The 21631-nt window shown below is 37.5% G+C and overlaps 2 protein-coding genes and 1 long non-coding RNA gene across 3 annotated transcripts; 2 read left to right on the forward strand and 1 right to left on the reverse strand.

Annotated features, from left to right (window-relative positions):
• The first annotated feature begins 1492 nt into the window (after nucleotides 1-1492).
• Nucleotides 1493-6158, forward strand: Rsph4a (Radial spoke head protein 4a). The gene is made up of 11 exons (XM_076624539.1): nucleotides 1493-1611; nucleotides 2600-2789; nucleotides 2923-3131; nucleotides 3305-3392; nucleotides 3572-3823; nucleotides 4228-4350; nucleotides 4456-4609; nucleotides 4788-4940; nucleotides 5266-5482; nucleotides 5730-5920; nucleotides 6006-6158. The coding sequence occupies exons 1-11, from the start codon at nucleotides 1493-1495 to the stop codon at nucleotides 6062-6064; spliced, it is 1755 nt and encodes a 584-aa protein (XP_076480654.1). The 3' UTR covers nucleotides 6065-6158.
• A 417-nt stretch (nucleotides 6159-6575) lies between these two features.
• Nucleotides 6576-7727, forward strand: Rrp46 (exosome complex component Rrp46). The gene is made up of 5 exons (XM_033336851.2): nucleotides 6576-6777; nucleotides 6836-6949; nucleotides 7040-7161; nucleotides 7230-7373; nucleotides 7445-7727. Exons 1-5 carry the CDS (start codon nucleotides 6678-6680, stop codon nucleotides 7625-7627), a joined length of 663 nt encoding a protein of 220 aa, XP_033192742.1. The 5' UTR covers nucleotides 6576-6677; the 3' UTR covers nucleotides 7628-7727.
• A 108-nt stretch (nucleotides 7728-7835) lies between these two features.
• LOC117158200 (uncharacterized) lies at nucleotides 7836-9261 on the reverse strand. The gene is made up of 3 exons (XR_013060117.1): nucleotides 9120-9261; nucleotides 8933-9038; nucleotides 7836-8840 (listed from the first exon to the last, which is right to left on the reverse strand). It is a non-coding gene; the product is annotated as an uncharacterized LOC117158200 (long non-coding RNA).
• Between the last annotated feature and the right edge of the window lie 12370 nt (nucleotides 9262-21631).

Genomic DNA, 21631 nt, shown 5'->3' on the forward strand with positions numbered 1-21631 from the left:
CGAAATTGTATAACTTTTGTTATTTCCACTTCCGCAATGTTATATAATTCTATAATTCGTTGTACGTAAATATGTTAATAAATTCTAAAATTTACGTAATTTACGAACGAAATTAATTATTCCTTGCGAAGTTTATCTCTCTATTGGTGTAATCTTAGTTTCAATCCGGATCATAACGATCGGATAATTGGAATATCGGTAAATTCAAATTGTACGGTTGCGTATTACCTAAAATATCACGGCGATGATTCCTTCGTTTTCGTTATTTTTATTATTTCCAAAAGGTATTTATCCGAAGATATTCTAAATCGAGCTGTTTCGTCGGTTATCGCTCTGTTAAGTCACTTTTTCCGATGGCAGGACACGTGTCCTGTTACACAGCACTAGGGATGGGCGTCAAAGGAAGCAGCTAGTGACCTCGAGAAGCAACGTTTCTATTTAGGGCAGACGATAGACGATAAACCGTGCTCCAGGATGCAGCCTGATAGAAAGCGGCGCGTGCGATTTAATTTCATTAAGATAGATGGTCATTCATATGCGCGACATAATTCATTCTCGCGTCTCTCACTGTACTGCGCCATTAGCTTGTTCATTGTTGATTGGATTTTGATTATCTCCGATGTTATATACTCGCTATTAAATCATTATCGTATAAAATGTATATCGATATAGTAAAACTTCTAATTTGTGATTTACCTGAATTATTACAAAAGTTTTTGTTTTAATTTCACAACGTATATTTAATGTATTACTCGCATTCAGATCGACATCGTATACATAAATCATAAAAAATGCATTGCATTCTACGTCAGAAATATAAAACCATATCTTCTGCGTGTAATTTAAACCGAGTCTATCATCTATTTTCTATCTAAATATATTTCTATCTAAATACATCTATTTTCCACTACTCAGCCATCAGAAATCAGATTGTTTAAATCCCAGCTTAATTTCAGGTTAAGTAACTTCAGTCGTATAAACACAAAGTTCAATAATTTAAATCTGACAATACATATTTCTAGCCAAAACGTAACTCATTTTGATACAAATGAATATGTTCACGATGAATCTCCATTGTGAATAACCTCATTATTTCCAGAAACAGGTATCAGCGAAAAATCAGCGGAGTAACATTTATCTGCAGGTTTAATTAATTTCATTCTGATTAACAACGTTTTCGGTTCGTTAATATAATTGGGTCATTAGATAACGCTTTCGAAACTGTAGCCGCGAGTAACCTAAAGCGTCCGTGGAGCGGATGAACGACACTGATTATACGCTGAAAATAAACGAAGGCGACAGAAAAAAAGAGAGAATCGCCATTGTCTGACACCGCGATATACGCGTGTTACAAAACGATGACATCAAATGTATAAAACGGTTACGTTTTAGTGTACGATAAAAATTAGAAACATTTCGCGTAGTTTGCATCGAAAACAAGAGTAGAATCGTACAGAAATGCGTTGGCGGAGAAAATAAATCGACGTTTAAGATGGCGTACAGCTATAACATCGAAGAAGTACCGCCCGACGATGTTCCCTGCGTGGAACATGATATACGGCGTGCTAAAAAGTTTCTTCAAAAACACAGTCCAGAGTCAGGTGATAGCTTGTGAGTTCATGAATTTGAAACGCGACTTGCTCCGCCGAATTTAATCGGTGGATCGGTGAATCGTTGAACGTAGAAAATTTGAAAAAGAAAGAGGAATTAACTTCTTGTGGGATCAATTGATTAAACTTAAAAGAAAATTGGGATGTGTTTCTAGATATAGAATGACTATGGAATATCGAAATTTCTGAGAAAGAAAAGTTTGAAGCTTGTTAGGAATTGTAATTGATTATATTTCAAAGTGACAGTTATGATCACGATGTTCTTATTTCTCGATAGAATGTATGAAAAAGTTAGTTTGATGTAAAAGGCTGACAGCGTACCAAACTTTTGAACGTATGTATATCATTGGTCACTATATCATTGTATATTTGGAATTATACTCGTTGTAAACAGAAACGAAATGTACAGACATCTCTTAGCATCCCTTATGAAGTTAGAATTTAATAATAATTACATATCAGCTTCTTAGGAATAGCGAGACGCTTCGAGGAAATCTTATCGAGGTTATCAAATCAAAAATATTATCTTTGACTACTACTCGCTTTTGAATATAATCAACTATTTTAGTGGTCGATTTATTATTAATAAGTTTGCTTTACGATCTTCTGGAAACTACTTAAGGCAACTTCAACTAGTCATTGTTACCATATCATGTTACGATAGTATATGAAAAGATTACACACAGACAATTTTTAATTAGTAATTCCCAATCTGCAAAAATTGCTAGTAAAGTTGGAATTTAAATTAACCTTTGTTAGACATATAATCTTCCTTTATTGAATCGATACCAAATCTGTAACATGAATGTGACTCGATATTATAATATAAAAGAAGTGTTTAATAAAATAAAGACTCGACTGTTTCATTGCTCAACCTATAATTAATTAATAGTGACGATCGGAGTCGATCACATTATCTCTACAAATACAAAGTATTGTAATAGTAAAAATTTCCTTAGATATTATTCTCGATTCTGAACGATTCTTAGGTACGATCACTTGACGGAAGTTTTAGCGAAGATACTCGCCGAGAGGCCAAAGAACGCGGTGGATATTTTCGAGGAATTCAGCAGAAAAGTCAAAGAGGAGAGATTTAAGACTCAGTCCAATCATCTACGAGACGTATACGTTGCACCGGCGCAGTATGAGGATGCGAAAGAGATCATCAAGCTGTTCAAGGTACGGACAGTAGGCAATTAACGATTAAACCGGGATCTTTGATTTAACTGTCGTATAAAATAGTAACGTGAATCGCGAGGAAAAGTTGGTCGTTATTTAGACGGATACTTTGAGCGTCTTACTGCAATTCCAGAATGTTCAGAGTATCTACGAAGACAAGGGAGAAAAACTCGAGACAGAAGAGGAAGAGGAAGAAGGGGATATAAAGAATAAAATACCCAACATGTTGGATCTTCTATTTTATTTCGAACAGACTGGCGTGGGGTTGCCACGGGGACAAATGGTATTGCTTAATTTGTCTATACGAAAACTCATGGCCGAGTCTCCTATAGAAAACGTCAGGTAAATACCGAGAAATTTTATTATCGTAAAAGAAATGTTCGAAAATTAATAAATTCGCGCGATAGATTTCGGATAAAAATCCTTAATAATTTAATTTCATGCGATATATTTTGGACAAAGATTCTGAAGAAATTTTTAAACAATATTCTTAAATTAATAATTTCGCATGATAGATTTTGGGGAAAGGTACTTGGGAGTCCAAAAAATTATTACGTGGTAGAAGCAGACTTGCAAACAGAGGAATTGAACAGAAGATTAGAGGTAAAAGAATGACTTGGAAACGAAACTTTCATTTTTCACAATGAAATAAATCCAAGTACTGTCTATCTTGATATTATTTGCTTGAATCACGAAACATTGTAAGCCAACACGATAGAGTAAATTCATTTTAGAAAGAGAGAGAGCAAAGCACTTTCTGAATATCGTCCACGCGTCTGCAGAGAATGGCGGAGGAGGAGAAACAGAGGCGTGAAGAGGAGCGAACCAGAGCGGAAGAAATGGCTATAGCAGAGAGAGAAGCTGCTGAAAACATGGAAAGAGAAGCGACGGAGGAAACTGAGGGAGTAGCTGAAGCAACGGAAGAAAAAGAACCGGAAGGTTTGAAGCTCGTCTTTCCGCCTCTACCTACTCATTCGTGGGTACCACCAACGGAAGTACCGTCGGAGAGAATCGGAACTGGTGCGAATACCAAGGTATACTTCCCGAATATCTTTAATGTAGGAACAATAAAGACAGCAAAATTTTTTTACCGAAAAAAGAGATAGAAGTTAATTGTTAATTGTTATTTTTTCGAAATAAAACGCTTTTCATGTATTCGTACAATTTTTACGCAAAATTACGACGTATCGTAAAAAGTTAGGAGCACAACTTCCACAGAATTAAAAATGAAATTATCTAATATGAGTCATGGTTTCTGACTAACGATTAAACGTAACGATATCATTACGTAACATTCCATTAATCGAAGTGGAATCACATTGTACGAGTGGAAAACATCAGCAGCATTCAAAGCGCAATGTTCGATCGAATTAATATGCGACGCAAAACACGGGGCGTGTTTTCCTGAGCGTGATCCCGGTGGTCGACTTTGTTCCAGGTGTATTTTGTATGCAACGAGCCCGGTTTGGACAAGTGGATCGAACTGCCACCGGTTACACCGCAGCAGATAGTAATTGCACGACAGATTGTTCGCTACTGTACAGGAAATTTGGAAACGCCGGTACGTGTTCATTTTCCACAGAGACAAAAAAATAAAATAAAAAAGAAAGAGAAAGGTGAAAAATATCAAAAATCAAAGAACCACGATTATATTTCCGATTTATAGTTTCACACTTTCCCACCATTCCCTGGCACCGAAAAGAATTATCTCCGTGCACAAATAGCCAGGATTAGTGCGACCACCCAAGTTTCTCCGATTGGATTTTTCACTTTTGGCGCCGGAGACGAGGAGGAAGAGTTGATGGAGGAAGTAGAGGAAGGTATATAACGTTTCGTGTTTATCTGGAAGAAAATTCGAAGAAGAAAGATCAGTACTATAAATTATTCGCAACGCTCGTTACTGTTTTATATAAGACTCGTTTTATTAATCATAAAAGAGGAATTTTTCTACTTTATATAAATATAATATTCTTTAAATACCATTCATTGCATGTATAGGCGGAGAATTGTCAGAGAACGTACATTACGATCCTTTGCCTATTAAGGATTTAATAGACCCTTCCATGTCGAATTGGTGTCATCATGCACCGTATCTTTTGAAACAAGGCCGCGTCGTATGGTGGAATCCAAAGGCAGCACAAGAAGAAGTTAGTCATTCTTATAATAATAAGAACAGAAACACAAGTTTGTAAAGAATAAACGAAACTTCTAAAACGATCAAATATACTTCGTTATGGTCGAAACAAAAGAATCTTACCGAAAAAGTTTAGATAAAATTAATCGAGAACAAAATTTTATTTTTAAAATGAATATTGCACCGATCTAACATTGGAAGCTAAAAGATTAACTTGAAAAAAGGACAATATGTATATAGAGTACTACAGAATGTAATCTACTTAGCATATATCTATGTAGAAAACATCTACATAGAAAATATCTATTATGGACTACTTATCATGAAATTAGGAAATTGGAGAGGAAGAGGAAGTGGGTGAAGAAGAGGAGGAGGAGGCAAGAGCTGGACCCGAGGCAGAGGTTGGTCCACCACTTTTGACACCGCTATCGGAAGACGCTATCGTGGATTCGATAATACCGTGGAGAGTCTTGCAATCTTCTCACGTCCAACTTGACCAGGCAGTTGCGTTAATTAGATCAAATATTTGGCCTGGCGCATTCGCGTTCGCCTGTGGAAGGTGCGTGCACTCTAGCCCCTACTCAATAATGATTTTCCATTAAGCAGACGTATCTTTGATATTTATGTCGCCGACGAATATAAATTCCCCTTGGGATATCGAAGAAACAGCACGCCTAACTTGGCCACGAGGGGTACGGTTTTATCATGGGGCGAATCAACCGGGAAAAGAGGAATTATGGCGCGTTAAAGGAAAATTAATGCGCGAGAAATTACGCTAATGTTACTTTAATGGTATCTCTCCACAGGCGTTTCGCTAACGTGTACATCGGCTGGGGTCACAAATACATCACGTACAATTACAGTCCACCGTCCATGCCACCTGTGCAAGATCAGTACATAATCGGTCCCGAGATTATGGAAATACAAGATCCCACCTTCGAACAAGAAGAAGCTTACAGAATTTCTCAGATGCCACCTCCGCCAGTTATACCGATGGGTAAAATCAATGAAATTAATAGTATAATTGGGTTGAGAAGATTTTATTTTTCTCGCGTTATGCAAAAAAGTAATTGTTCTTGCAGGAGAGGAAGAGGAAGAAGGAGTTGAAGAAGAAGAGGAAGAAGAAGAAGAGGAAGATTAAGAAGATGAGCAATCTGGGTAACTACGTTATCAGTAAGGTTTGGATCTAAAGGGATCTAGATTTACTGGTAAAACAGACGAAATCGACTGTTGGTACCCTTATAATTGACTTATCTTGAGAGAGAGAATAAGATTTCTTACTATTCAAATCAGTCTATGTAAGAAAATAATATTCTAATGTTGAACACTTCATGTGAATACTGCATATGAAAAACTATGATACTATATATTATATATATTATAATTAAGTTTAGTATTTAAAAATTAATTGAAAAGATACATGATATTTAAAAGTTTATATCTATCGAAAAATGTTTGGAAAATGTTTCAATATAAGTATTAAAAATTATAATTATGGTAATTTGTATATTTTAGTGGTGTACAGCATTTTTTAAGAATTAAAGTAAAAAACATTTCTTATAGATCAGTTTTCAATCGGTAAAATAGGAATTCCTTCCTAGGGAATTTTGTTTCCTAAACGTTTAATTCGAATTACTGTAACACGTGCTATATGTATATATATATTGTTCTATATCGTATCATAACCACTAAACCACGAATTTCCCGCCAAGTATAATTAAACAACATATGCTTTTTAATTGTAAGAAGCGGACATGTCTGAAGAAACGCCGGAAGGTGAATTTAGATTACGACCAATGAATTGTGAATTAAACCAACTTTCAATGCCTGATGGATCGGCAATGCTAATGCAAGGTAGGTTAACCTTAATTATCACTATCATTATTTATTAATAACATTTTATGTATTTTAGGAAATACTGCTGTAGTTGCTGGTATATATGGGCCGATAGAAGCAAAACCACAAAAAATGATTTATGATAAAGCATCAGTCGAAGTATCATACAGTCCTATCAAAGGTCCAGCAAGTAAGTGAAACAAAATTTTTAATTATTGAATTAAAGCTGATTCAATTGCTCAACAACATAATGATATTAATACATTATTAATTTTTCAAGAGGTGGATGACAGAATGACAGAAATGTATATCAAAGAAACTTGTGAAGCTGCAATAATTGCTACTTTCCATCCAGCAACTGCTATATGCATTAATATACAAGAATTAGAAGATTCTGGTGGGGTATGATCTTTACATTCCTAGTATAAAATCACTTATACTATATATTAATAAATATGAATAAATTTTAGATATTAGCCTGTACAATAAATGCAGCATGCTTGGCACTTATTAATGCTGGTATTCCAATGAAATTTACTATTGCAGCAGTGAATTGTATGATACAGGAAGGCACTGAAAATATTGTATTAGATCCTGATACTACTCAATTACAGGTATTTAAAGGAATATTTATATACTTTAAGGGAAAAATTGAGATATTTAACGAATTATCTATCCATTTTAGGAAGCTAGAGCAGAATTTACATTTGCATTTGATAGTATGAATAAAGATGTTATATGTTGTAATACTGTTGGTAGTTTTACGGAGACAGAATTTTTGGAAGCAATGGAAAAATGTAAACAAGTTAGTCAATATGTATTTGATTTCTATAGAAATCTTGTAAAAAAGTATGCAAAAGTGATATAATATATATATATTATTTGCAAAACATGTTTTAAATACTTCTGTCAAGATCAAGCAATTTGCCATTACCATCTTTTTAGCACATGCGAAGAAATTGATTTAATGATCTATTAAGTCAATTAAAAATGAGTATTTTGATTTTATCTCAATCTTAATCAAAATGATATAAATTTTGTCAAATATCAACTTTAAATATAAGAAAACAGAAAAATTACTTATTTATTTATTATTTATTTAGGGAAAAATTATAAGGAAATAAATTCTGGCAACTAATAATCAAAAAGTTCTAAAAACAATCGCGACATCTCGTTATTCGTAACACTAAAACAAACACAACTATCATTTCATTGCATTAAATTTGTCGGATCTCTTCTAAATTTAGTCCCGAAAATCTCTAATTACAAAAAAAAAAATAAGAAAAAAGGAACCATGGTTAACCATTATCTTACATACGTACGTGCAAACAATTATAATGCCCATACATAATTATAAAATCACAAGTTCGTTTTGAAAGCCATCTTGTGACCACGACCGTAATAATGAATTTAATTAATCGACAAGTGAAACTAGAGACAAGTTGTATTTTCTACTCGTGCCAATTTTACGGTCGGTTTCTTAAATTTGAATTCCAAAGACAGGTTGGACATGCTATAACGCGCCTACCCGATCGGAGACTGTCTGATTTGTCCTGATCCTACCCATTTATAATTAACACTCACACCAGAAGGTATGCTACCTGTCTACCTAACACTAGATTTGGAAAAATGGCATGAATCAAGTAAACCAACACAATCATCCTTCAGTTCTCAGACATACCTTCCGGATGCGAAAAGCTTACACTAGGGAGAGGTTCCGAAACGTCTCCAACATTCGAGTCTGACATACAACTTTTACATTCTAATTAACGTAACATTTTCCTGAAATCAACTGACGGTGGCTAGCGACCATTGTTTTACTAGCGATTAACTCTATCCTGAATTGATAAATGAAGCATAAAATATTATTACTCGCAGGTAGAAGATTTACGTTATCTAACCAATCACCCGTGTCGATTCGGACTATTCGCCCTACGACATGATTGGGTGACTGGAAGAATAAAAGTTACATGCAACTCATCATTAGACGCGAAAGATATCGTCATTAATGTTATCTCTGTTCAGAAAAGATCGTCCCTCAAATATCGTATCCTATGATGGAAGTGAAGGTTATGCAAAATCTATAATAAAAAGTAATTGTACTCCATTAAATGCTCAAATTTGCTTGGATGTTATAAATTAATGACTTAACTGTTATAAATTAATACCAAACCTCTGTAAATCGTTGAATACGAGAAAGTACTTTATGTTATATCCACTTCTTCAGTACCTTGACTTTGTTTCAAATTTTACCAATTTTCACGTTCGAATTGAGTATACTGTAGAATTACATTTATTTGAATTTATCGTGGGATAAATACGTAATTCATATAATTCAAGTTCATATGATAAAAGCGTACTTATTCTCCTTGCTATTTATAATTTCTTCTTCATATGATAATAGTTCACGTCCAGAGAAGTAAATTTAATCACCAAATGTTTATTTCATTAAAATTTTGTATAAGCAAACGAAGCGCGTCAAACGAACTAACTACATTCGACATAACGTTATAAACTGTAGAGGGCGTAATAAAACCTCTAAATGGTCGGTGTTACAGAACATGTGGCGGAATTTCTCTGTGGATATAATATCACAGAATAAGAACCTTATTCTGACTAATTTTTAATGCTATATTTTTATAATACTTTTTATAATATTTTTTATAACATTTTTATAATATTAATTATTAGTGTACATAAAATATTACAAAACTTTAACACCCTATTCCTACAAACTTTTGTTTGAAATTAGCGTTTAGTTAAATACAGTAACTGCAGATGGCTCCAATAATTTCTCTGTAAAGTGCTGCACTCTAGTTGTAGCTTTAGTGAAGAATTCTTATTCGCGGTTTGTGGTTTGTCACGTTTAAAGAAAATTTCGTTTTCGTCTTGTTGTCGTGTCATAAATCATAATTCAGTTTTTACTATACAACGAGCACAGTAAACAATCTAGTTAATCACTTTTCTGTTATCATTTTTTGCAATACAATTCCTTATTACGATGTACTTATTTCTATTTTCAGATCAGCGCTAGAATCAATTGGGAAGTAGTTCTAACCGTCATACTTCAAATTCAATCAATTTCTGAGGAGATAGGTTCGTCTAATCAGTTTATTATTTAATTACATATAATTACATACCCGCATGATCTTTCTTATATCTCAAACGCATGCAATTGCGTTAATATGTTCAGAGTTATGTTATCGCCTCACCAGACATTCTCGTGCAATATTTCCCTGTAATGCATAAATATCAAGAAGCAAATTCAAATTAACAGGTAGCTTCTCAACTTCCTCCGTGGCCCTAGCAATACAACTTTAAGTTTCGCGGTCATTTATCATCGCAGCCCATTAACTTACGCCATAACAATTGGCGTTTCTTAGATTGCAATTATAGTAAATTTTCGTGCAGCTTTAACGAACCGTGTATATGCTTCTCTAATAACAGCTACGACTTTTCGTTGCCATCTTGTCTACTGGATACAATGAATTATTATACAAGTGTTTCGTTACTTCCCTCTTCCATCGTGATAGCTTGAGTGTCGTGACGAATCGCTGACTCAGCTGTGTCAATCATTTCGGTTGCGTTAATTTCTCTGGTTGCTTTCAGGGGAACCGTGCAGTAGACGATTTAAGAATATAGTATGCATAACCATATAGATACCTATAACCTATGCATATGTATATATACCTACCTGTAAAAAATAATGTATATATGTACCTATTTGTAAAATACCACGTTTGTGGAAATAATTCAAATGTAATATTATCATATTATCGCAGGAGTTTGACTTTTACATAATATTTCAAGTAATCGATCATATTCGCGCGATTTCGAAACAATGTAACAATGCATACAAATAGACTTCTCCGATAATCTTTGCATTACCATGCAAGAGTAGATATGCATCGGTTATGCATGTTGCTTCGTTAAAGCCAGTGTGGCGTGTAGCGAACGTGACATTGTGGAATAAATAAAGTTATATAATATGGTAGAATAAATGTGCATATCGATATCGTGTCCGGCGAATTTGCATCCGCGCACGTGGTACTATATTTCGACCTATCGCCGTAGCGCGGCGCTATTAAAAACGAATGGCAACCAATTACGCGGGAATGCAATTGCGACCATCTCCGTACGAAAATGATCGTTCTCTGCGATATTTCCCAGATCCGTTCTCCGACTTTGATAATTGCCAGTTGGCCAATTATCATTTGTAATTCCGTCAGAGGTCGAAGCAAACCTGCTCGAAAGTAACTATGTTACCGTGAGTGAAATTCAGCCGTGCTTGTACGTTCGTTCTCCGTTTCTAAACTGGCAACAAACGGTTCCCTTAACGTACAGGATAATGAGGTCTATCCGCGATTCTGGTTATCGTTGCCGAGTATCTTAGACCTTTTCCAGAGAGGCAAAGAGCAACTAACTGACACGTAAAAAATCCTTACCAACGTCCTTGCTTGACGGTTTTCAACCTTGTCGGGAGTATTCCTACGCGATTATCCGTGTCATCGACGAGCGATTGACTGTGCATGCTAGTCGCGTATGAGTGTATCGTATGTGTACTATGTAGCGTATCGTGCAACGTGGGTGACAGTGGAGAGAGTAATGCCTACGAAGGAGATCTCGAAGAGGAAAGAGACAGCTAGCCTCGACGAAACGAGTAGAGTGAGAAGGGTAACGATGTGAAAGACGAAAGGAGAGGAATAAGGGGAGGAAAAGGGAGAGGAAGGGGGACGGAGAAACGCGTAGCATGAAATAAAAGGGGAGGGAGTGAACAGCTAAGGGGGGAGAGCAAAGTAGGGTGGGCGGCGACCGTTTCAAGCGGAGGAGTGCCGTAGGGGCCGATAGGAACGAAGACCGTTGAGTTTGAGGCGAGGTGAGTGAAGCGCGGGCGTCACGACGACGTCGGTATCGTGGCTGGCCTCCGCCAATCCGTCCCTCAGCGGCCATGTTGCTCGTATACCTGGGGCGGAGCGCCATGGTCTCTGTCTTTTTACGTTCTCCAAGCTTCTCTTCCGCTCTCTCGCTTGCTCTCCTCCTTCTTCGCAACCAACGTCGCGTCCTCGTCTTCTTGTCGTTTCTATTCTTCTCCTTCTTTCTTTCGTTCTTTCTTCATTCGTTTTGTTTCATTTTTCTTCCTTCGCCTCGCTCCCTCTATCTGGTACGCGTACCTTGTTCTTCTCGTTCGCGCTCGCGTTACACTTCTCGCAGTCGCGCTTCTTTGTAGCTCCTCTTTCTGCTCGGCCACCTTCTTCTTCTTCAGGGGTAGCCGATCGCGCACCTGTGTGACCGGTGACGTAATACAGCTGGTATCTTGACCGCCAGCCGACCCTTTTCGCTTCGGTACAAGAACCGATCGTGTCACGGTAGCGTTGATCTTCGTGGTTTATGAACACTCCTTAGTTCATCAAGTCTTGGCGTTCTTTGGTTCATTTAGTTAGATATTCTATACAAACCGTTTAAAAATTGTACGTAGAATTATTATATACAGAATATTCTTAATCCTACGGAAATCTGATGCAATATTGCGGTATGATAGGTTATATAGTATTTCCGGGACAATTATTTATCTCATATTCTTGCCAGAATCGTTCATTTTCTATCATCATTTTTAAATGCTTCTCCTGCGTTCATTTTGTAACAGAATGATTTGGGACGTAATTGGAACGTAACAGGACCATAGAAAAGATCTTATAGGAGAAGATACAAAATGGAGATATATGTATAAACTTAAGATTGTTTCAATTATTTCTGAATACGAAACGAATAATAATTGCTATTGTGCTATTAGTGTCATTTTCATGTAGATATCATCCCTTTCAATGCGATTTTAGGTATCCATCTTCTAGTACATAAGTATGTCCTATTTAAAGTGGGATCACTTGAATTCAGACAAATTTTAAATCAATTAACGTGTATAAACACAAGCTGGATATCAAGTTGTAAGAATTCATCTAACTCGACTAATCGAAACGAGGCTTAATTGAAGAACTGTATCCCTGAACAAGTGATCGGTTCGCGTGGAATCTTCCACGCGGTGGTTACTTAAACGCATCGACTCAATAGAATCTGTAAGATATACGAGACGGAGAAACGGGATCTGTGAAGTCGAAGTGAATTATTTCCAGCGTGGACACGAGCAATTATTAGGATGCACACGGCCACTCGAGTTTCCCTCCGCGTCGTTCCGTCTAGGCGGCGGCGTAGCGGTTGATTTACGCCGCGTTACTCGGCAACGTTTTCGCCTCGCAACTGGGAAATAACAGTTCCGTACTTAACATTTCGTTTTACGATTACGCGAATCGTATGTAATTGCTGGCTGCGAGCTCTGGCCGCCAGCGCGATTGTATTTCGCCTTCGAGACCGCGTCAACTGTCCTATAGATCTTCGCGCGGCGAAAGAGAGCCGGGATAATTGTACGAACGCGGGTCCCGCCGGGAAACTCTGCAATTATTGGTATAGTATAGCGTTGCTCTCGCGCGGATGGAATTCCTTGGCTCGTTACGATCTTTCTTACAAATCAATTAGCCGAACATGAAGATATCACCGAGGAAATCGAGAACGATCACGTTTCGTTGCACGCTTTTCTTTGAGAATTCATCTTTTTAAGTTGTTTGCTCTGCCGGATATGTGTAGGACAGAAGGTAGCATACCAATTTCTAAATACTTTATATATGTAATACGTAGATATATTAAATGGTTTATTTATTGTTAGTATATTAATTTAGACAGATTACTAAAATGGTTTTATTTCTTTATAATAATAGATTATAAGTAAATAATATAATTGTTCAAGGTGTATAAACATCATTAAATTTGTGATATATGCTGTGTTTTTATTGTATAGAAAATATACAACGAGTTTACAAATCGCTAGGATTTAAATATTGAAATATTTTGTTGTACCTATGTAACTATCTACTTATATTAAAGACATTTAAATTATTAGAAGTTAAATTTGATATAATTATTAACAATTCATCTTTATTCATTTTTAATTTCGCGATTAAATTCTGATCAAGAAATAATTCAGTAGACGTCTATTCCAGTGAGTATTTTATCAAGATGATTTGAAACGTAATTACGATATCATTTGGCTTAAAATTAACTTTTCTTAACGTTTATCAACTTCTCTCCACAAACAGAGATAGTATAATTAAATATTATTCGGTTGACGACAGTGCGATGCGACATCATTCGGATTCTTTTGGTGCATCGAGGCTTATGCTGGAGCCAAAGATAGTAAATTGACAATACTAAAAAATACGATACACAAACGTAGTGCAATTTGTTCTACATTTTTTATTTATTTGTCTCGAGAGTAAAAACTTGGAAGAATATCTCAAATTCAATAAATATATGAGAGTTACATCGATATGGTAATTTCAAGTTGCTTGAGTTCGGATAATTTGAGTAATCTGAACAAAACTTAGTGATAGGCACTTTTATACAGAACTATAAAATGGGGATAGAATTTTCACGTAGGTATAATCCGTAAATATTTTTCCATCATTTTATTTAAGTACCTATACCTGCTTGCGTTAAAATCGTATTTAATCATTGTGAAGATCGCAGAACAGCATTCGAACGATCGTCCTACAATTCAACCGTCTTTTCCGGTGGAAAACGCGGCGTCCGGCATGCGGATCCCCGGTGTTTGCGTAACCCGACAAAATATACAGATCGAATTCGGAGTGATTTGTTTTCTTTGCCGTTAGAAATTTTGTTCGGCCGTCCTAGATGGCTACCGGGTGAAAATAAACATTTTTCCGGGCTTTTTTGCCGGTGCACACACGCACACGTTATTCGCGTAGCGTCGACGCGCGCGTCAAATAGTTGGAAACGGCCGAGCATTCATCTTCCAACTATTATCTCCAACATAACTCATCTGTTTTCCCCATCAGCCAAATTGCCGTTCTCTCTCGAAATCGACCAATCTCCTCCCTTTCATCCTGTTCTCTCTCTATTCTGTCAAACACTGCCCGCTTTTACATCGGTGACTTACGATTCGCGAAAAAGTATCAACCTGAAATCCCATCCAGTTTTGTGATTTACTGAAAAAGACAAATTTTCACCTAGATGTATGGTACAAAAATTCGAAAGTTGTTGCGGAAATCAAACCTATTCGGAGAAAAGTCTATCGTTATTTTTGACTGGCGATCAATGTAGTTTCAGTCTGAATAATTCTATGATCGTTAGATTTCGGATATTTATGTGCAATCATATTGTTCATCTATTACATATTGTAACTAATATCATACTTTACTTTGGATATTTTATAGATCTGTTTTTAAATTTCCTATAAATGCCTAAGAATGCACAGTGCAATTATCATCCCTCAATTTTGTCAGGCTTCTAGCGTCTGCCCTAGGTATCTGGAACAGCGATTTAACGATATCGCGTTATTTCACGTTACTACTTGACTTTCTTCCATTGGGGCATCGAATTTCAGGGTTCTGGGGGTTCTAGAAGCCAGGACATCCCGCGGACGAGACCTAGCTATCCACGGGGGTCAGAAACGTAGAAAGATAGATAGATAGAGAGAGAAAGAGAGAGAGAGAGAGAGAGAGAGATCGTGCTCGATCCGTTCTCGGCGGGGATGCTCCGAATTCCGAAAACGAGACCGTGCTCCTCTCGTGGGCGGATCGTGGCCCATAAATACTTGCGGTGTAAACACGAGTCGCCGAATGTTTGGCCAGCCCGAGCTCGGCCAACCGTGCCACGGATTCGATCGTCTGATGTAAACCCTTTGGTTAAATAAACCGGCCGGCAGCGTACGAGCCACGTTTCGTACGCACACATCCAACGATCGTTGTCTGACGGTGTTAGTGAGCAATAACGCGAGTGAATTAATTATTAATTCCACCCCTGGCCTGGCTATCCTTGCCTGGACCGAATGGCCTGGTACTGCGTTGAAACCAGACGAGATTTGCGACGATCTTCGGTTAGAAGAAACGTGTTTACGATACATAGAAAATATCGGTTTTATGGAGTATCGAAATTCGTAACATAAGGGAAGGAAATTTAACCGGTCGAAGTAAGATCCGCGTCTCGAGGAGCGAGGATTTTATCTTCACAATCGCGAGCTCTTATCTGATTCGGCAAAATACCGTCGGAGGAAGCAATAAATCATTTTGCCCCGGGAACAATCGAAATTCAGGTATTGTCACGTGACGGTCATGAGATCCGTCGTTGCGACATAGAGCTCGAACGTTCGATCTACGTTTCATGCACCGATTTCTCGGAAACTTGAAACACTCGTATCGTAATATGATCGTAACCGAGATATTTTTATACCTCTGAATAATTTTGTAACATCATGGCATGCAGCTACGTGATATAAGGCACTATTTACAGAAGTAGCAAATATTGTAGATAACGTATGGTTAATTAATTAAAATATTTAACAAATTGTACATACATATATTTGAGAGTTTATAAGTATTTGGTCATGCACGAAAAAATATACCTGCCATTGCATTGTATCGATATAAAACGAGGATTTTATTAAGAAATATTATATCCTTGTCATCTTATCTATGCAATTATTTAACACAAAGTACGGTTTGCTTCTCTTTTTTAACAAATTTATCGCGTCTTTAAATAAAATAAATGAGATTGATATATATTTCCAATATATCGACGCCGATCTCTATTAGCCGCAAGCCTCAACGAAAACCGTGTATTTACAGTAGTAGCACCAAAATTAACCTCATTTGCGTCACCAAAAATTATCTCGCTCTTACTTTAAACATCCATATTTTTGCAAAATCGAAAACCTATAAACTCATCGATGAAAGTAATAAAAACTTCTACCAATACGTTAGCAATAAATATACCTAACCATTATAATGTGAAATAATGTGAAAAAGAAAAAATCTCGACTCGACCCATCAATTAAATCGTCCAACAAAATAAAAAACAGCAATTGATCCTCAACCCACCGGGAGAGCAGGCATTCCACCCGAATACCTCGTTCGTAAACGCGAATATTACAGAACTACCCTCAAACGGACGTGTTGCGTACGCGCCGATATACGAGCGAGTATTAAAACGCGTTATCGCGGCAAATAGCCGTCGTTTTTCGACGTGGGTAACAGGGAAAGAAGGGTCGCGAGTTTCGTCGTCAAGGCTTATTCATAACGCGCGCGAATGGACGCGCGAGTAGTGCACGTGTAGCCGCGAGGCGAGAGGCGCGTTTATCGCGCGATGCAACGTGCAATGTGCGTCGGGTGGGCTGCGCCACGGGGGTCTCTCGTCCTGGACGTGTATTTATGGCCGAAAAAATATTTTATCATAATAATACGGAGATACGTAGCCACGGTAGACTCTACCTTTCTCTCTTTCTCCTTCTGCTTCTCCTTTTCCTTCTCCTTATCCCTCGTTCGTGGGATCGTGGTGCAAATGAGCAGCTCGCGTATCCACCGTATAAAAGAGAACTCGAATCTCCACCGTGTTCTCTCAATGTTGCCTCGTTTCCTCGTAAGGACTCGAAGGTAGTAGATACGTGGTACGTAACCGACGCGATAGGTTCGCGCGATTACCAGAAAAGTTATTAGGATATCGATCGGGATCGAGGATTTTTCGTTGGTTTTTACGCCACTTTGTCCGTGCACGGGGCACGGGGGTGCCACCGTGTGCTGCTGGAACCGGTGTCGGCTTGCATGGCGAAACCGAGCCGCGCTATAATGCACGCTAACGAAGCATAAAATGTGAGAACGAGCGGAACGTATTACACTCCCTAGTACACCGTTCGTTTTGCTTGCTTCGTACGCGCGAGTGCACTCAAGAGTGGTCGAGAGGCTCGTCGTTATTACGCTCGATGGGGGTGGCGGGTGGAAAAAGAGGAGAAAAACGAGCCAGCGCGAACTCCGCGATACGTTACATGCATCGCGACGATCTCGCCGCCGGTGGATCGTCACTGGGGTTCAAAGGGTCGAAGTTTCGCGGGCTCCGACGTTCTCACGACCCTCGATTCACGTCGGGTGCTTCTTAATCGTCTCTAAATCTCGGAGGTGTTTCTCGATGTCCGAGCAAGCTTCATCAGAGTCAACTAAATCGATGATAAAAGCGCACGCTTCCTCTCCCGCTGGCTGGCCTGACTCGCGCGTACAACCACTTAACACATTAGCCGAGGCGTATACGCGGGGTGCAAAGTATCCTCGTTTAAAGAAAGTCCTGGAGAAATCGTGGTATCGTGTTCGGTTGGTTACTCGCTGCGACGTATGTTCAGACGAGTTACGAGGCGGCCGCGCGAGCAGTTGCAGCTGCGACTCTAATTGCACTACCGACTCGTATTTGCATACGCGAAAAATATCCTCTGCTTCGTAGCTATGATTATTATTAACTTCTCGACGGCGGGATACTGGTATTATTGAACCTTCGTTGCGCAGCTGAATTTTGTGACGGCCATTTTACCGTCGTTGTTATTATTGTTTTGTGTTTATTGCGCGTCATAATCGACTCATTATGATCGACTCGACGAGGGAAGAGAAAATATGTAGGTAGTTGAATAACATATATTGGGTGCGGGAAAGAATTTTGTATACTTTATAATTTTAGTTTTACGGTCCATAACGTTACTTCAAATTGAGATATCTTGTTGCTTTTTGCCGTGTCTATGGAGGTGATATTGGAGTTTTGGATAGCGTTTACCATTCTGTTTGGAATATAAATTGAAAAAATAGCCGTAAATGTATGAAAAGTATATTCAATAGATGTTATGTTTTCGTTATGCATTAAGTTAATAAAAATGTTGCTTAAGTTACGGAAATGATTTATTCTGCTTTTGATAAAAATCAACATCAAGATCGTGTAAAAGATTTTAATTTTAAAAGCTCGATGAGACGTACATCGAAATTATATCCATTGTTAAAAACAAAGATACATTTTATTCAGAAGAATACAGAATACGATGTTATTCAATGGTTTTTGTAACTTTTTATCATGATGTTTAAAATACTATGCAATATATTCACGAATCACCGATGTATATATCTCTTCTGTTATATATTTGTATATATATAGATGTAGTAACACTTATCTATATGGGTAAGTAATGCAGACAGTTGGGTAGGTTCGTAATAACAATATACAAGTGGTTAAAATAATGACTAAAAGCAATATTTATCATTTTATAAGATCAACAGATTATAAATTCGTGTAGTTTATTTAAAAACTTACCAACAGTATATTGGAATTAAATAGACAATTCATTGACGTGTTCACAGGCTTGAAACGTCACTGTTTATTAATCAAACATGATAGCATTTCTCTCTTCCTATGGTATACAACGATTTAGTACATCCGATCCGTAATGTAGAAACAAAACAATCCGAGGATAAAGAACTTTTGGAACAACATAATTGTTATATAACGTTTGGTACTTATAGATTTTATTATTGCATATTAGTTTTCGAGAATCAGGTTTATTACGTGGTATAATAGCTGTAATAGTAAAAAAGGATAAAATCGTCACTAGTATGTTTACTTGTAGCTTCCTGTAATTACATCTCATCGTGTTAAAAATAAATAACATAATTGCAATGGCAATATAGTAAAAAATAATAGTAATAGTAAAAAAAGATAAAATCGTCACTAGTATGTTTACTTGTAGCTTCCTGTAATTAAATCTCGTCGTGTTAAAAATAAGTAACAAGTATAACATAACAAAATAAGTAACAGTAATTGCAATGGCAATATATGCGCATGTATGTATGAGGATAACATAATCATAACATAATAATAAGTAACATAATCGCAATGGCAATATATGCGCATGTATGTATGAGGATAATTTATGAACTTAATGCTAGTAGCTGCTGCAACAGTTAACATCAACAACTAAAATTAACGAAGGATATAATAGCCGACGAGTAGAACGCTAGATGCAATTTTTCTAATCAGTCTTTCATCAAACGAATTATATATGTAACATTTTGTGTTGCGTTCATGTTACATAAATGCATAGAGTTTATCGTTAACCTAGACGCTAGACCTACTAAATTCGTTAAAATGATGTTCCAGACCTTTGGTCTTTACGATTATTAAAAACATGTATTATACAAGTATTTCTAATTTTTAATGTAGAACCATGATTCTATCTATTCATTTTCATTCATAATTTTAGTTATAATAGTTTGTGTGTTACTTATTGTAGTACATTATAAGTCAGAAGTTTTAGCGTTAAAGAATACAATTGCTTAATTATTAGTTCTCGCAGTCTATTTCACAAATGTTTCCCATTCATCTTAAGCTCATCACTGGACTCCAAATATTATCGATCGTAATAACACGACGATCGCAGTCGGCAATTTCTAACGACGACTTTTTGACAGGAGTCGCGGGTACATCGTAAGCAGCCCCGCTGGCGATCGTTAAACTTCCATTTATAACCCAGCAAGTAGTTTACAGTTTGGCGAAACGCGATGAATAGAGTTGTTTGGGCTGATCCTCGAGGATCCGATGACACGGCACTGCCCGCTGAATCGTGGGTGTATCATTAATCATCGTTCAGTGAAAAAAACAGATCGCGTCGCTTCGATGACGTCACAAGTTTCGCGGATTGCCAGGTCACGTATCATCATCGCTGAGTTTCTTATTGTTTTTTCTAGATTAAAATAGCTTGAAGAAAGCATTTTTATAGCTGTATTATGATCAGTAGAATGACTACGTTAAATATAATAAGTGGACTGTTAAGAAGAAACGCTCAATTGGTGTCTAGCACGTGGGACTTTGAAATAGGTATCGATGATCTTAAAAATCAATAAAATCTTTCGAATAAGTAATTCAATTATTCTAGTTATGAACTCTGACTATGAGATTAGATGGTAATTGAATTATCCATCCCAGTCAATCATACTTGGAGAATTTACATTGATATAAATTGACACAACTACTTTATATACTTTTCCTGGTATATATTCTACAAAACAGATACAGTTAGATAATTATTTTTCCTACAACTAATGCCAACAACACCAGCGTTCTTTATACCACAATGATTCTCAGCGCACCAATTCTCTCAAAACCTTTAAATCCACATTACAGATCTAATAGAATCGTTAGCGAGAAAATTCAGTTCTATCCTTCGTGTCTCCACAATATTTTCTTTATCAACTTTACACATTATGCCAGGCTATTGCAAGTAAATACATACTCGTACTTATATTCATTGTCACGAGATCAGCTTAGTAGCCGAGGGAAAATACTACGAGTTTCGAGCTCTTAACCGGTACATCTGACGCAGGCAGCGAATGGAGAGTGAGAAAGAGAATTTCGAAAGAATCGGTGAAACCCAAGGGCTACAGGGGAAATTTCACCCTGACAGCAGGTGAAACGCCCGCCGCGTCCGCCCACATTTGACGGCTGCGGGTTACCTCTGGGCACTTAAACTGAAATCTTGACCGTTCCCCGCCCTTCGCTTCCCCTCTAAACTGGTGGAGATCGGTCGTCCGGGTCGGTCGATCTCGCGCGCTTTTAAAAAGCGTGGCAAGGGGTGGCCCACCGCATTTTGCCGGGCATTATTCGTCCCTGCGGGTGATCCCCACGGCGCGCTGCTTTCTCTTCTCCTGACCCTTCCATCTTTTCTTTCTGGCCCCGCGAAGCTTTTTGTTTCTTTTTCTTTCCCTTTTGTCTCCCCTCCATTCGCCCAACTTTTTCCTTCTCGTAGGTCGCATTGTATCCTTTTATGAAGTCGTGCGCCCGTCTCGGATCGGCTGGACGCGATCTTTCGACGTATCGGTGTATCTCTGCCTCTCGTACCTTTCCCTCGTACCTTCTATTTGACGCGACTCTGCTCGAAAATAGTTTCTACTTTAGATGGATTTTTGTAGCTGGAGTAATCGAAACGGCTATTCGCAATCTCTCATAG

This window comes from Bombus vancouverensis, chromosome 14, assembly GCF_051014615.1.
Source record: "Bombus vancouverensis nearcticus chromosome 14, iyBomVanc1_principal, whole genome shotgun sequence".
Lineage (NCBI taxonomy): Eukaryota > Metazoa > Arthropoda > Insecta > Hymenoptera > Apidae > Bombus > Bombus vancouverensis.